A 17,405-nucleotide genomic window follows, 5' to 3' on the forward strand; every position below is an offset into this window, starting at 1 on the left:
CTGTAGAAACTCTGAAGACTGAGGACGACTAAAAAAAAAAAAAAAAAAAAGAACCCGTTCCCTCTCCCAGAGTAGTAGGGAGCTTAAGCAACGACAACGGCGACGGCAACGAGAACGTCATCTCAAAATATAAATTTGCGTTATTTTAATCGCTTCGTGACTATTTCAACGTTTTTAATATGACAAGGGTGTAGTGATTCCTCAAAGATGACACCAGTCGGAACGGCACTCCATTTTAGGAGAGAAAATGAAAACTCATCCTCAAGTGCTGACGTTCTTCATAAAACCAAAAACTTGGCTATTTCACGTTGTTGTTTTGCTGACGACGGCAACGAAACGGACAAAAGTGAAAAACGCACGTGCAGGGCGTGCGAAGCCATTGTTTTTAACCACTAAATATGCAAATTCGTGACGTTTTCGTTGCCGTCGCCGTTGTCGTTGCTTAAGCTCCCTAGTCACAAACATACGACGGCTGGTCAGAGTGATTGCGCTTGCGGAAAAAAAACTGTTTTGTCCCGATTTTGTCGCTTTTGTTCGGTCGTTTTGGATCGAGGGATTTGAAAGCGCGCGGAATTCCTGGCTGGGTAACCTGCGATCAGGCTGTATTTTAGTTTCGCGTGATACGTAATGTGCAGTTGGCGAAACGAAAAATAGAGTCTGACCAAATTTGAAATTCCTTCCACCCACTTTTTTTGATTGATTGACATGTCCTTCATCGGCCAATCAAATTTACTTCCATTACACCAATACACGCGTGGACGGCAGATTCATTACCGTGGGAGGAATATTATAACGAATTCGAAAGTTACCGTTGGCTTTAATTTGAGAAAAACACATTTAAAGCATGGGGAATGTTTTCGACGACTATATTGCGGCAAAGCCCGGTGAATATGCAATCTTTTAAGCTTGACATCTTAATTTGTAATTGAGATAACCTAGCATTTTGTCGTTGGAAGGTTTGGAAATACATTATTCCTTTAACGTGTTTGCCCATGAAGGTTTCTTTGGTGATTTTTTCGGGTAATATCCTCAGTTGTCGTGTATTTCTATAATTGCGCGCAGTAAAATCATGATAAGTTTGGCTGTTAATTTTTTGATGGAGTACGAACAGTAAGATGGACTCGCAAAGTTTCTTTTATTGTTGTACAATTCATCTCTCTGGAAACATGCCAGTTTAGTTTCTGGAGTGCGAGTTTTAAGTTAAATCAACTGGAAATATTATGAAGTGTGCAAACAAACCGTGTCATGTACAGTACATAAATAAAGCCGTTTGATACACAGATATTCAAAACATGCATTCGTGTAACTTGCCATTTTATCAGCATCTCCTCCTGTTGACATATATGTCCCCTGTCTCATCCAGGAAACCAATATGCATCGGCTTTCATTGCCATTTGAAAGAACCAGCTATTTAGCTTTCAAAACATCAGGGAAGTTTGTGCCAAAGTACTTTCAACCCATGGCCACAGAGCTCGACAACGGAATCGCTAATTTCACTCGTTCCAGAGATTCAAACCCGATTCTGGACAAATTATGAGATGTTTCAGATGGCATATCTCCATTTATACAAATAAAATCAAGTTGCACCATCCACGGCATTGTAACAACAAAAGGGAGCAAATTTTTTCGTACACTTATGGCGGATTAGTCTCGAGAACTTCGCGAGAGCTCCGCGCAATCACGATGGCATTTTCACTTCCGGCGTTTCAACAGCCAATCAGATCACGAGTTTGGTCGGCCAAAATTTGGCCGACCGTCCGGAATTCTTGAGAGACTTTTGGTCAGGCCCAATTTCAGCGAGCGACGACATAAAAAACATATGGGCGAAGCTAAAAATGGGCCTGATCGCAGGTTACTGGCTGGGAAATAAATTTGATCAGCTGGCTGGGAAACCAACCAATTTTATCTAGCTGGCTGGGAAATTTCTTGTGTGTCTTGCTGGGAAAAAGGAACAGATAATGTTTTCCCAGCAACACTGAAAAACACCTGAAAATGCCTTAATAACATTTATTTTCATTAACTGGGGTATAATAATACATTTTACAACAAATTGGTCGTTGGGTGCCCCTGAAGGATGCCGTTTTTTTTTTAAAGGAAACGTTTAATTTCCACTGCATGTGATGTATTTGGAATAAAAACTGCTCTGTATATGTAGGGTAATTCAAACTGTTTTAAGAGCAACCAAAAGAACTTCTTTGAAGATTGAGTGCAAGTTTTCAACGGGCAAGTCGATTGAATTCAACAAAACGTGATGCAAATGTTACTTGTGTAAGTATGTACAAGACCTGGGGTACAAGACAAACCAGGAGCTCACAAATCCAGTAGTCAGAGGTTGTCTGATCAACGGAGGACTATGAGTAAGGGATTGTGTGACCAGGGACCACTTAATTAATCCAAAAATAGTTCATTTGCATACCATGTGTGTCCACGTTTTGTAGGTCTACTAATTTGTAAGTAGAATTGCATACATCACACAGCATCACAAATTGCATACATCACACAGCAAAGAGTACCGGTAATGGGAGTCAGTGAATGATGAAAACAGCAGAAATGTTAAAGACTTTGACAATAATAATGGCTGTGTCGAAAAGTGGGCCAGGGACGTGAGGACAGGGGACGGGGGGACTCGGGTACATGCCAATTTATGAGCTCAGTGTCTAGCCTTACCTACACACTGGAGTCAAGAGTTACTTGGGGTGCGTTTGATTGGGAATTCCAGATTTACAATGTAGATCTCAAAATCTGGATCTTCGGATTTCCAACTGAAAACAAAATATTTATTTACTTATCCGTTTTCAGTTTTTGTGTTCGATTGGAAATCCGGACTTCCCAATCAAAAGCACCCTTACCTTCTGGCTCGGGGGTGGTACTTTACAAATTTCTGGGTGGGGGATGTGCCGCTGGGACCCTTGAACCCTTAGCCTATAGCAAAGCTGGTTCAGCAGAATTTTGCTACCCTGTACTAGGATAAACTCCCCAAATCCTCCCTATACTAGAGTAGCTGCTTTTTAGAAACTAAGGTCACTAACACAGTCCAGCCGAAACAAAACCTGTACCACAATCGTTTCTCTCTCAAAAAGGATTTATTTATCCTTGTTCAGTTTGTTCAGTCTTTTCTTGGGTTCCTTAGTCTAGATAAAATCTTCAACCAACTGGTTAGTTCTGTGAAGAATTATACGCTATTCTAGATCCAAATGCTCTGATTTATGTACCCTATCCTAGAGTAAACTGCTTGAAAACCATACCCTTCACAGCAGCACATACCTATAAAGCCCATTTATGGCAGTACCCTCTGTACTGCCCCCATTACTGCCCTGTGATGACCAACATTTTCGATAATATCAACAGTGACAACCCAAATTTTTCATGGAAGGTAACAACTTGAGCAAGCGCCAGGAACTCCCACTGTCACAATGCCGCCAACAAAGGACATTGGCATGATATTCAAACATCAATTACAGAGAAGACGTCATAAGGCTCAAGTTTGTGCGCAACATCAACAACAACAACAACAACAATAAATGCTGCAAAGTGAAATTTCAGCTGCAGTGTGAGCAATGGGCCATTAGGTCTTCTGCTTTGTTTCACAGTCGAGCTCTGTGACGGGTGGCGAGAATTACATATCGAGCATCCAATTTTTGAATTTCGGGGTGTATTTAGCTTCTACTTGAGAAGCATACAGATGATCGTTTTTGCAAAATAACAAAAGCAATTCAACTTTGTTTTTTTCCTTGGGATGTTCCCCTATTTCTGAAATTCTATACTTCAAAAATGCATCACCTTGTCCCTGGGTCCCGACGTCCCCGAGTCCCCACATCCCCTGTCTTCGCGTCCCAGTCCCACTTTTCGACACAGCCAATAATAATCACTACTTTGGGAGCAGAGGAGAAATCATTTCACATTGAGAGCACACACTGTAATTATTGTTTATCAGAGAAATCTAGTGAATAACAGCAAAAAGACATAGTAAATATTCCAAAATTTGTGTGGGTCCTGGAAAGATAGCAACTGTATGCCTCAAGTGTAGGCCACCAGCATAAACCTTCAACAAATGCTACAAGATGGCTTAGTGGTTATCTATAGGGCCTCCCACCACTGCGAGCCGGGGTTCAATTCTGGCCTCGGCCAGCATGGTGGGCTGAGTTTCAGTAGATCTAAACCTGACTCGAGGGTTTTTCTCCGGGTACTCCGGTTTTCGTCCCTCATCAAAATCGACTCACAGCTAATTAACATCTAGCTGCATATGGTGCTGTGCTCCGACATCAAACATGGACTGTATAGCGCCAGCCAGAGGCGCCTTTGTGTGCTTTCAGCCCGATGTCGTGAGCCGCGCCCTTCGCGATTCAGTCCTCGACTGCAAGTAAGGGTGATTAGCACTAGCAATATCCACTAGCAATATTTATTTATATTTATTTAAGATAGAGCATTTAAACTGGTAGCTGTTTCCCAGGAATACAAATTCAATGCGCCAAAAGAATATGGATAAGCTAACAATTATCAATAAAGTTAAGTGGGATAAAAATCTGCTTTTTGATAACACACAAGGTATTTTATAGACTTCTTGTGCAGTCTTCTCTTGCTTGATAAAGTCATTGTGTACTGATCAAGACAAGGGAAAAGTGATTTCTTCAGACAGAATACTCTGAAAGTTACCGGCAAGTTTTTCCATTTCAAGTGAAATTGTATTTCCACATTCATTCATTCATTGTTTTAGCCCATCGAATCTTTCCAGATCCATCGGGATGGGAATCACTCAATATCGCCGGTTCACGGCATCTGTAAAATTTATAGTCAGTTCTTCTCAATGTTTTGAGTCTTCGAAACCTGGTAAATTAGTGGAACTTTCTGGTAGAAACCACGCTTATCTAGCGTGAATAGTAACTGTTTTGGGGCTTGATTGATTGATTGATACTTGTCTTGATTTCCTTTGCACTGATTTTACGAAGTCTGATACTGGAATGGTGTTGCAAACGGCGTGGAGTTTCTTGGTTGACCATTTGAACAGGAAATTCTCGTCATTATCACTTGCGCTTTTAGCGCAGGCCCAACCGTTTCGGATCATCGAACGGAGAAACTGGTTGTACACAGCGTAGATTCTGTCAAAGTTTCGTGCTGTAATTGTCCAGCATTGGCAGCCGTAGGCGAGACAGGACCTCACTTCGCCGTTAAAGGCTAGGATTCTTGTAGCAAGCCTGATTTTTTTAATTGCAGAAGAATCTTTTTCTGGATGCAAATTTGGCCTTAGCTTGTTCAATACCCATGTTGACTTCTGCGTCACCGGTGTCATTGTTATCGAACTGGATTTGAGCGCTGAGGTAACGGAACTGTTCGGTGTTTTGGACTGTTTTGTTATCAAGCTGGATTATGGAACTTTGAGGAACGTTGAGGAAGAAGAAGCGGTTGTTTTGCGTTGGAGTCTTGGTCAGCAATGCCAGGTCACCTGCATAACCGCACCAGGACAGGGTGTGTTCACCTTTTGAAGTGTTTCTCGGGTCTCGGTCAGCGGCTGGAATGGCGTGCGAGTTACTTCGGTAACGGTATGTGAAAAAATCAATGTCAAGAGCCCGTGCGCGTTCCATAAAATCTCGCATGCATTCGTTGAACAGGAGCGAAAATAATGCTGGCCTCTCGGGCCCTCCCTGCTTCGTACCACTAGTTGAGGGGAATGTTGCTGTTGGTCCAGCCTTCAGGAATCTGCAGTAAGTTCGACTGTAGAGATGCTCGAGAATATCCAGCCATGGTAGGTCCTGGCCAGGTGGAAAACGCGTTCGCACGCAGAGAAACATTGTCCTACGACATAATTTTTCATAAGCCGTGCTGCAGTCAACAAATGAAGTAAATAGTGGCTCCCGGTTTGCTCCAGAGACTTGTTGTGACCATTTGAGTAGCAAAATTCCGTTATTTGTTGATTTGTCCTGCAAAAAACCGTTTTGATGGTAGTGTATTTGCACTCGAAGCCAGTATTCAAGCCCGTGTAGGATGATAGATATCGTAAGCTTGCAAGTTGCAGATCAAACGCTCAGTCCGCACCACGCGGGTTTTTCCGTTTCCACAAGCACGTCAGGTTTGAAAATGACCATTCTTCAGGTACCTGTCGAGTGCGCCAGACATCGACAATTAGCTGATACAGCTCCTGTAGAAACTGTGGGGAGTCTCGGGCGTGTTTCAGAAACCCACTCGGGATATCACTACTGGCTTTACGGTTTTTTGCTGTTTTTCAGGCGTTGTAAACCTCGTCTAGAGGTGGTGGATCGTGGTTTACCGGATTTTGTACTGAAAGTTGCTATAGGTTGGCAATAAATTGCGGCGGAGGTTGTGAGATGAGAGCAGCGGGTGTACTTTGAAGTGGCGGTGCTGCGAAGTGCTGCTTGAAGCGTGTGAGTAGCTTGTCTGGCCTATAACCGTCGGACGGTACTGGTTTGAAGGTTTTTCCGAGCGCTGGAGGTTGGCAAAAACCTTCTCCATTTGGCGATTAACCGCGTTCGTGTTGATTCGAGAAGCTTCGTTGTCGTAGATGTTACGAAGTTGCCGTGAACTTGCTCAAATGTCTCTGTGTACCTGCCGGATCGCAGCTGGATCGGCGTTGTCCATGTGTAACTGATCTTTTCGTGACCGCAGGTCTCGCAGTCGCTGATCATCAGCCCATGGGGCTTGAGCTTGGTCATGCGTGTATTTTGGGAGTGTTACCCTGGTCAAATAAACTGTTGAGTTAATTGTTATTCACTTTAATTTGCTTCCAAGGTTGTTGAAATTCTTTTCGAAATGAAAACAATAGAGTCATTGGCAGACATGGGCATTTGTGATCATCAAAATAATGGTAATTGACATTAAAAGTGTCCCTAAGTACCTGTATGGTTCCGTCACTGTCTTCTTGTAAAAAAGTCAAATTCAAGAGAGAAATTATAACACAGTGACCAGGTGCTTCAGTCTCTTTAAAATTTTCAGTTTAGAGTTAAACTGATTATTTCCACAGTTTTTAGTGTAAAGCAGTCAAAGACTTAACAAGGAGTAATATTATTGTCCATCCTCTGTGGTCAGAGGTGATCATAAATAGACACATGCAACAGGATCTTGTGACCTTTTGAAACCAGTGAGAATGACAAATCAAAATACATTGTATTGTAACAGTTGCTCATTGCCATTTGAGTTGTTTCAGTGGCATATTGGGATTTCTTTATTGGTGTTCTCCACCCTTCCCTCCCTCTGTCCACTGATTTTATCAGTGCTGTGATCGCTGCTCACTCTCTTCCCCTTATACATGGGAGTTCTTTGCATTTTGCTAGATTTCTAGCGTTTCCCAGCCATAAGAGTCTTTTTCCTTCTAGAAGCTGGCTGCTGCTAGACATTTCAGGCAGCCATTACCAATAAAGTACACACAGTTGGTGATTCACAGTAATCAGCAGCTAAGAAAAAACTCCTTTCACTTTTTTTTTTCCCAGCAGAAGACATCAGTCCTTAAAAATACCAGTTGTTGTAACAGCACTCTAAGTTTTTGCTCCCAAAAACCCACCTGCCTCTCCAGAAGTCTTCATTATACACTCCCACTCATTCAGTTTGTCCTTAATTCTGTCGTCACCATCTTTCCACTGCTTCAGAAGTTCTTTGAAATGTTCCTCATCCCATGGATCCATTTCTTGTTTCTCTATTTCACGAATGGCGTCTTCATATTCAGCTCCACCCAATCGTACCAGTGTGTTCTGAATCTGCTCTCTATACTTACAGAACGTTGCATCACTCACAGAGGCCTCTCCAGCATGGGCTGATAGTGCATTCACACAATACTTCAACCGTACAATGTCAGATTCACAGCTGGCATCAAGCGAATGAGGAAGTAGATCCCAGCCACAGGATGGAGGACTCAGGTTACAGATTGTTCTCAGAAGCACAATCAATAGAGAAGGGCCAAAGCCTGTGGATGATACTGAAGAGGAGTTTTCTGGATATAATTGACTCCACTGCACTGAATTGAGGATTCCTTCTTTTCGAAGAGACTGAAGCTTAGAGTGCGCTGGCTCATTTTTCAAGGCACTGCAAACGTCTTGTGGATGAATTGTTCTGTCAAACACATCCCTCAACACTTGTGACCCCAGCCTGACCAGAAGGCAACATAGCAGCGTGTACTTGGTTCTTCCATCAACAGCACCTGTAACAAGTGTCAGAAAAGATCTCTAAGGCATCAGTCTGGCTACTAAAGGCCATCATCATAAAGACCTCATTAAGGTGAGTTTGCTTCAGTTTTCATGATTTTCTATGAATAACCATTGCTACTTTCATTTGAAAATTCAATATGATCACTTCACTAGTGATCCCAAGACAGCTCAGAAGTAGAGTAGTTTCCCATCCACAAGTTACGGATTTAAATCCTGTTTAAGCTGACATTTTTCAGGCTTTACATTTGTTACTTACTGCTCAAGTAACTTTCATAACTGTGATGGGCTTCTGCAGCTCAAACATGTGTCTATTGTGTTTAGTCCAATCACATCTTCACATGTGCTCAACAGGTTTGAATGCAAGAGTGACTCAACACAAACATGTAACAACAAAATTTAATGGTGACATCAACATAGAGCCTAAATTTTACTACCAATGGACAGTACAGAAAAGAGCTTTGGTTTACTAACTTAAAACAACCAGTAAACCAATTCCAACAACAGCAGCTGCAACAATAAAAATAACTGACTGACCTAGCTATTTTGCTGACAATACACATCAAGACATTAGACTAAGATGGATCAAAATGCACCAATCACTATTTTACAGTCTTCATGGCCAATGAAATCAAGGCTCAACTAGCAATCAACCAATAACATCATGACTTTGATAACCAATCACTGCATCAATGACTAGAGTATTAATACCATCTACTGGCACTACGCAAATCACTTGACTTTGAAGATGACTAATCCACTCAGATACATGTAATTTGTCCAAACATCAGTCAATGTCACCCTTGAAAGTGACCTTCACCACGAGTGTGTAAATGTGATACAGATCTGCCGCTCATGTTGTATATATTACATCGACTTTCATCACAGAAAGTCAACCACATGACTGCTAAAGATAGTACTTCTAGAGTGCAGTAACATTATTTTTCTAATTTTCACGGTCACAACTCAAAAACCGATTTCTCTCAAATTTTGTACAGATGTAGTGTATGATGTCTCCAAATGCACTGTCAGTATAGTTTTTGGTCATGGGCATTTTCCTCTTTGAGAAAAAGCAGATTTAAGAATTCCTGCCGCAATTGCCATTTTTTGCACCGTTCAAAATAATTAAGTTACGCTTACTTTACTGTCAAACTTTCCTAAAAGAAGCAATTCAGATCAGCTCAAGACCTCCTAAAAACTATTCTATAGTATCATCGACACATCCAGCTACGTGACTTTTAAGAAATTAGAATCTTGTTTAATTTTGCACCCAAAATAATTTCAACTTACATTAATATTTTTGTTGTAAATTGACTGAAGGTACATGTATCCTTGATATTGCATCATTTTTTAACAAGCAATAAAGCTCCAAATCTAACAATATTTGCACCTTTAACTCTTTAAGTAATAGCCTTTCAAATGATCTAAAAAGTTATTTGGGTAAATATATATGCACTGCATGACAGTTTACCAAATTCATGAATTTTTTACCCTAAGCTTGGACATCAAACCTCTCTTGATTAGTTGTATCATGCAAAAACCACTTCCACTTAAGTAACTTCAAGACATCTTTCAGTGATCTGTATGAAGTAGTTACCTTGTTCATGATGAGTGTGTGTGCTGCTTCCTGTAGCTGCTGCTGAAACAACATCAGTACAGCTTGCTTCTGGCTGCACACGATCTAGCATAAAATGATCAACATGGTCTGTTGTTAGGTTAATAAAACAAGCTACAGCGATAATTTTATTGGCTCCATCAAAATTAATACAAACGAAGCCTATTTACATTTAGAACAAAAACAGAAGCGCTTACGACATTGACTGCAAAAAACTACCCTGCTAAAATTGAAACAAAAATTAATTATTTAACTAAATATTACTCTAGGCTATTAAAGATGTATTAAACAAATTAAGCAAATCCTCAAAAATTGCAGACATCACACAACAAAGAGTAATGGGAGTCAGTGAATGACGAAAACAGCAGAAATGTGCGTTTCATTGGGAATTCCAGATTTACAATGTAGAACTTAAAATCTGGATCTTCGGATTTCCAATTGAACACAAAATCGAAAACGGATTTTGTCGCAGATTCACTAATCGGAAATCCATGTTGGGTAAGGATTTCAATTAACAAAATCTGTCACAAAATCCGTTTTCAGTTTTTGTGTTCGATTGAAAATCCGAAGATCCGGATTTAAAGATCTAAATCCGGACTTCCCAACCAAAAGCACCTTTGCCGTCTGGCCCGAGGTGGTACTTTACAAATTTCTGGGTGGGGGATGTGCCGCTGGGACCCTGGAACCCTTAGCCTATAGAGTTCTAAAGTGTGACGTCACGTTGCCATGGCGCTAAAAAATTCAGTTCTAAACAACTCAGAGAATCTCTTGCGCGTGGGTCAAGTCGTGTTTGTCTCCGCTTTGTCTTGAGGTCAAAACGCTTATTAACCCTGTGTTTTAGTACAAAAGAGGCCACAAAGGAGAACAGAGGGTAAAAACGACAAATACTATTTGATCATTATCGGTTTTTGTCCAAAGAAATTTATCAGAACGGACACAAATGGTCTACTGCTTTGCTCCGACGTGCAGTCATTCATCAGAAAGCCACACTTGCAAGTTCTTTGCATTTCCAAGCGATAAGAAGGAAAAAGAGGAATACAAACGATGGATGCGCCTGATAAGGTTTGTTATGGCACTAATAATTATCTTTTTGCTCAAAGAACATCATACATTTGGCAATTTTTTGCGAGTGTGCGATTTCCACCGACTCGGAACACTGTTGGAATACTGAAGTTATTTTGACGAATGTTTGATGAACAATCGCAGGCAGGCAGTGTTTAGTTTGTGGGCACTGAGTACGTATTTTCCTTGCATTTTGATATGTGAAAAACCTAGAATACAACTGTCCTAACATGTGTTTGCTTTCAAAACGTATAATTTTTCAGTGCCCAAATTATTTCAATGTTGTTTGTGTTATGAAAAGGCGGCCGCCGCTTGATTTATATAATCTAGAGCTTTTTGAATGGACTTCAGGAGTTGAAAAATTTAAACGAATTTTGAGCAATTTAAATCGTGCCAAGTATTTAAGATTAAGTTGTGTTATATGTTTCTTTGAAATAGGAGGAAAGACAGAGAGCCAAGTAAGCATTCCAGAGTGTGTAGTTGTCATTTCACGGATGGAAATAAACAATACGGGCCCACGATTTACGAAAGAAATCGAGATAAGATATTTCCTAGTGAAGGAGGACCACCAAAGAAAAAGAAAAAAGTAACAGCTGAAAAGAAAACTGTGCAAGAAATGGTGGCTGAGGCAATCAGAGGATCTGAGCAGCAGCCCACTGATAATGACAGCAAACAAGAATGTTGCAACAAGACAACAAATGAGATAATCCTGGAGGCAGAATTAGATCAAGCCAGGGAGGAACTTCAGGACAGGCAAGAAAAAGACAGCTACGCACAAAAACACTACAACGTTTCGGAGGTTGTGAGATGAGAGCAGCGGGTGTACTTTGAAGTGGCGGTGCTGCGAAGTGCTGCTTGAAGCGTGTGAGTAGCTTGTCTGGCCTATAACCGTCGGACGGTACTGGTTTGAAGGTTTTTCCGAGCGCTGGAGGTTGGCAAAAACCTTCTCCATTTGGCGATTAACCGCGTTCGTGTTGATTCGAGAAGCTTCGTTGTCGTAGATGTTACGAAGTTGCCGTGAACTTGCTCAAATGTCTCTGTGTACCTGCCGAATCGCAGCTGGATCGGCGTTGTCCATGTGTAACTGATCTTTTCGTGACCGCAGGTCTCGAAGTCGCTGATCATCAGCCCATGGGGCTTGAGCTTGGTCATGCGTGTATTTTGGGAGTGTTACCCTGGTCAAATAAACTGTTGAGTTAATTGTTATTCACTTTAATTTGCTTCCAAGGTTGTTGAAATTCTTTTCGAAATGAAAACAATAGAGTCATTGGCAGACATGGGCATTTGTGATCATCAAAATAATGGTAATTGACATTAAAAGTGTCCCTAAGTACCTGTATGGTTCCGTCACTGTCTTCTTGTAAAAAAGTCAAATTCAAGAGAGAAATTATAACACAGTGACCAGGTGCTTCAGTCTCTTTAAAATTTTCAGTTTAGAGTTAAACTGATTATTTCCACAGTTTTTAGTGTAAAGCAGTCAAAGACTTAACAAGGAGTAATATTATTGTCCATCCTCTGTGGTCAGAGGTGATCATAAATAGACACATGCAACAGGATCTTGTGACCTTTTGAAACCAGTGAGAATGACAAATCAAAATACATTGTATTGTTGCTCATTGTTATTTGAGTTGTTTCAGTGGCATATTGGGATTTCTTTATTGGTGTTCTCCACCCTTCCCTCCCTCTGTCCACTGATTTTATCAGTGCTGTGATCGCTGCTCACTCTCTTCCCCTTATACATGGGAGTTCTTTGCATTTTGCTAGATTTCTAGCGTTTCCCAGCCATAAGAGTCTTTTTCCTTCTAGAAGCTGGCTGCTGCTAGACATTTCAGGCAGCCATTACCAATAAAGTACACACAGTTGGTGATTCACAGTAATCAGCAGCTAAGAAAAAACTCCTTTCACTTTTTTTTTTCCCAGCAGAAGACATCAGTCCTTAAAAATACCAGTTGTTGTAACAGCACCCTAAGTTTTTGCTCCCAAAAACCCACCTGCCTCTCCAGAAGTCTTCATTATACACTCCCACTCATTCAGTTTGTCCTTAATTCTGTCGTCACCATCTTTCCACTGCTTCAGAAGTTCTTTGAAATGTTCCTCATCCCATGGATCCATTTCTTGTTTCTCTATTCCACGAAAAGCGTCTTCATATTCAGCTCCACCCAATCGTACCAGTGTGTTCTGAATCTGCTCTCTATACTTACAGAAGGTTGCATCACTCACAGAGGCCTCTCCAGCATGGGCTGATAGTGCATTCACACAATACTTCAACCGTACAATGTCAGACTCACAGCTGGTGTCAAGCGAATGAGGAAGTAGATCCCAGCCACAGGATGGAGGACTCAGGTTACAGATCGTCCTCAGAAGCACAATCAATAGAGAAGGGTCAAAGCCTGTGGATGATACTGAAGAGGGTTTAACTGGATACAACTGACTCCACTGCACTAGATTGAGGATTCCTTCTTTTCGAAGAGACTGAAGCTGAGAGTGCACTGGCTCGTGTTGCAAGGTATTGCGAAGGTCTTGAGGACGAATTGTTCTGTCAAACACATCCCTCAACACTTGTGACCCCAGCCTGACCAGAAGGCAACATAACAGTGTGTACTTGGTTTTTCCATCAACAGCACCTGAAACAAGTGTCAGAAAAGATCTCTAAGGCATCATTCTGGTTACAAAGGGCCATCATCATAAAAACCTCATTTAAGGTGAGTTTCCTTCAGTTTCCACGATTTTCTAGGAATAAAATTTGCTACTTTCATATGAAAATTCAATAGGATCACATCACCAGCTCTGATCCCAAGACAGCTCAGAAGTAGAGTAGTTTGCCACACATGGATTCAAATCCTGTTCAAGCTGAAAATTTTCAGGCTTGAGGTTTGTTACTACTCAAGTAATTTTCATAACTGTGATGTGCTTCTGCAGTTCAAACGTGTGTCTATTGTGTTTAGTCCAATCATATCTTCACACGTGCTCGACAGGTTTGAATGCACGAGTGACTTAACACAAACATGTAACAACATGGGCATTTTCCTTTTTGAGACAAAGCAGATTTAAGAATTCCTGCTGCGACCGCCATTTTTTTACACCGTTTAAAATAATTAAGTTATGCTTACTTTACTGTCAAACTTTCCTAAAAGAGGCAATCCAGGTCAGCTCAAGACCTCCTAAAAGCTAGTCTATATCATCAAGACATCCAGTTACGTGACTTTTAAGAAATTAGAATCTTGTTCATTTTACACCCAAAATAATTTAGACTTGCATTAATATTTTTTTTAAACTTCACTGAAGGTACACGTATCCTTGATACTGCATCATTTTTAACATGCAATAAAGCTCCAAATTTAACAATATTTGCATCTTTAACTCTTTAAGTAATAAGCTTTCATGTTTCATGTTTTGATCTGTTTCTTAAAAGTGCTTAAAGATTTCTCTAATATTGTTGGGAAGGCTGTTCCATAACATTGGACCATTCACAGCAAAAGCTCTTCTTCCATATATCTTAAGGTAATACCACAAGACAACAAGAAGTCTTTTGGAGGAAGAGCGTAAAGACCTGGTAGGTTCATATCTAGTGATCATGTCAGATACATATAGTGGCACAATGCCAGGGAATGCCATAAAACTAGTACTAGGATCTTAAATTCTACTCTAACAGCAACAGGCAACCAGTGGAGTTTTTTAAGTCTCGGAGTAATATGGTCAGTCTTCTGAGTGAATGACAATAAACGGGCAGCAAAGTTCTGTGCATATTGAAGTTTCTGAACAAGGTTTTGTGGTAAACAGGACAGTAGCAAATTATAATAATCAAGTCTAGAAGTCACAAATGCATGTATAAGTACAAACAATGTAAGATAGAAAACTCCTTATCTAAATCTCCTTAGCTAAATGTTGAAGTTGATAAAAGGCAGTCTTGCAGACAGAGTTAACATGTTTCTTCATCTGTGAGTAGTGTTTTGTCAAACCAAACTCCAATGTTTCTAACAGATTCAGAGGCTTTAATTAGCTCAGTGCCTGCATACACAGAATCCAGAGATGGAGAAGGTCTGTGCTGAGCATGAAGTATCAACAACTCTGTCTTATTATTGTTCAATTTGAGCTTGTTGCCCATCATCCATTCATTGATATATATCCATTCATTGATGTATATCATTGCCCATCATTCATTCATTAATATATGTACATGAAAAATGTTTCATTTAATTAATAAAAATGTTTCATTTAATTAATAAACCTCTTTCAACCACAGGCCTTTGCGTGGTTCTGTTACTGTTTACATGCCTAAAATGGTTGCGGATGGACTGCACCTGACCTTTACCCTAACTGAAGGATATGCGGTAATTGTGAAGAAGAGCTCCCGGAAAACCTGTCGGCCGACAGTGGGTGATGTGTCGGTAAGATGTCGGTATCTTGTCGGTGACAACGTTGACACAAACTTCGCTGTTTTTTCTCTTTTTTCACTCTATACAACATCCAAACTGTGTGATACACTGATTATAATTATGATCGTTTCTGGGTCATGTTTACTAGGTGTTTTCACAACAAATATTCTTCTTTGGGAAAGTGTTGGTAGCCTGTCGGTTAGCTGTTGGTGGCCTGTTGGTAACCTATCGGAATCTGTCAACTGACAGTCGACCGACAGTTGGCTGACAGGTTTTTCGGGGAGCTCTTCTTCACAATTACAGGATATGGTTATGAAGTCAGCAAATCTACTTGCAAAAAATTAGCTTTGATCTTCAGGTCAAAGACAAATTGCAATTACGTCTTCTTGGAGATGATGTACACAGCTCCAACATGTAGTGGTTGTAGCTGGCCTTCTAAAAGCTTATTTCCACTCAATATTTCATGCCAGCACCTAACCTACAGTACGCCACGCAATTGTTAATTGATTGTAATCAGCAGCTAAGAAAAAATTATATTTACAGAACACATCAGTCCTTTAAATACTGTTGTAACAGCACCCTAAGTTCTTGTTCCCAAAAACTGACCTGCATCTCTTGAGGTCTTCATTGTACACTCCCACTCATTTAGTTTGTCCTTAATTCTGTCATCATCATCTTTCCAGCGCTTCAGAAGTTCTTTGAAATGTTCCTCATCCAGTGGCCCCATTTCATGTTTCTCTAGTTCATGAATGGCATCTTCATATTCAGCTCCACCCAATCTTACTAGTGTTTTCTGGATCTGATCTTTGTAATTATTACAGAACACTGCATCACTAACAGAGGCCTCTTTGGCAGAGGCTGATACTGCACCCACAAAATACTTCAAACGTACAATGTCAGACTCACAGCTGGTGTCAAGCGAATGAGGAAGTAGATCCCAGCCAGAGGGTGGAGGACTCAGGTTACAGATCGTCCTCAGAAGCACAATCAATAGAGAAGGGTCAAAGCCTGTGGATGATACTGAAGAGGGTTTAACTGGATACAATTGACTCCACTGCACTGGATTGAGGATTCCTTCTTTTCGAAGAGACTGAAGCTGAGAGTGCACTGGCTCATGTTGCAAGGCATTGCAAAGCTCTTGAGGACGAATTGTTCTGTCAAACACATCCCTCAACACTTGTGACCCCAGCCTGACCAGAAGGCAACATAACAGTGTGTACTTGGTTCTTCCATCAACAGCACCTGAAACAAGTGTCAGAAAAGATCTTTAAGGCATCATTCTGGTTACAAAGGGCCATCATAATAAAAATCTCATTTAAGGTGAGTTTCCCTCAGTTTCCACGATTTTCTAGGAATAAAATTTACTAATTTCATATGAAAATTCAATAGGATCACATCACCAGCTCTGATCCCAAGACAGCTCACATGTAGAGTAGTTTGCCACCCAAGGATTCAAATCCTGTTCAAGCTGTAAATTTTTAGGCTTTAGGTTTGTTACTACTCAAGTAATTTTCATAACTGTGATGTGCTTCTGCAGTTCAAGCGTGTGTCTATTGTGTTTAGTCCAATCATCTCTTCACACGTGCTCAACAGGTTTGAATGCACGAGTGACTCACAACAAACATGTAACAACAAAAATTAATTTAATGGTGACATCAACAGAGAGCCTAAATTTTACCACCAATGGACAGTACAGGAAAGAGCTTTAATTTACAAACTTAGAACAAAGACCACTAAGCCAATTCCAACAACTTCCTGCTGTCCCTACAACTGACTTATCAACAACAGTAGCTGCAACAGCTTTATTTTAATAAAAATAACTGACTGACCTAGGTATTTTGCTAACAAAAAGACATTAAACTAAGATGGATCAAAATGTACCAATAACTATTTTACAGTCTTCATGGCCAGTAACATGAAGGCTCAACTTACAATCAACCAATAAAATCATGACTTTGCTAACCAATCACTGCATCAATGACTAGAGTATTAATACCATCTACTGATGCTACAGAAATCACTTGACTCTGAAGATGACTAATCCGCTCAGATACATGTAATTTGTCCAAACATCAGTCAATGTCACCCTAAAGAGTCCTTTTCAGGAATATACTGTACACAATCACCCAGAGAATTGTCCTTCACCTCGAGTGTGTAAATGTGATACAGATCTGCCGCTCATGTTGTATATATTACATTGACTTT

General features: G+C 40.6%; 2 protein-coding genes across 4 annotated transcripts in view; one reads left to right on the plus strand and one right to left on the minus strand.

The window, feature by feature from the left end:
• Positions 1-17,405, minus strand: part of LOC138031993 (uncharacterized) — a 49,449-nt gene that overhangs the window by 6,356 nt on the left and 25,688 nt on the right. For all 3 annotated transcript variants that reach the window (XM_068879583.1, XM_068879590.1, XM_068879580.1), the window contains 4 exons: positions 15,807-16,442; positions 12,816-13,448; positions 9,745-9,828; positions 7,511-8,143 (listed from right to left, as the gene is read on the minus strand). In XM_068879583.1, coding sequence (XP_068735684.1) covers positions 7,511-8,143; positions 9,745-9,828; positions 12,816-13,448; positions 15,807-16,442 — 1,986 coding nt within the window. The remainder of the gene's footprint in view (positions 1-7,510; positions 8,144-9,744; positions 9,829-12,815; positions 13,449-15,806; positions 16,443-17,405) is intronic.
• Positions 10,557-12,157, plus strand: LOC138032016 (uncharacterized). The gene is made up of 2 exons (XM_068879603.1): positions 10,557-10,824; positions 11,263-12,157. Exons 1-2 carry the CDS (start codon positions 10,703-10,705, stop codon positions 11,633-11,635), a joined length of 495 nt encoding a protein of 164 aa, XP_068735704.1. The 5' UTR covers positions 10,557-10,702; the 3' UTR covers positions 11,636-12,157.

The sequence above is a fragment of the Montipora capricornis genome, chromosome 2 (genome assembly GCF_036669925.1).
Source record: "Montipora capricornis isolate CH-2021 chromosome 2, ASM3666992v2, whole genome shotgun sequence".
Taxonomy (NCBI): domain Eukaryota; kingdom Metazoa; phylum Cnidaria; class Anthozoa; order Scleractinia; family Acroporidae; genus Montipora; species Montipora capricornis.

Coding starts and splice junctions, on each gene's coding strand:
- LOC138032016 (XM_068879603.1), top strand. CDS start 10,703: ATGGTCTACTGCTTTGCTCCGACGTGCAGTCATTCATCAGAAAGCCAC. Junction 10,825..11,262: donor CGATGGATGCGCCTGATAAG/GTTTGTTATGGC, acceptor TCTTTGAAATAG/GAGGAAAGACAGAGAGCCAA.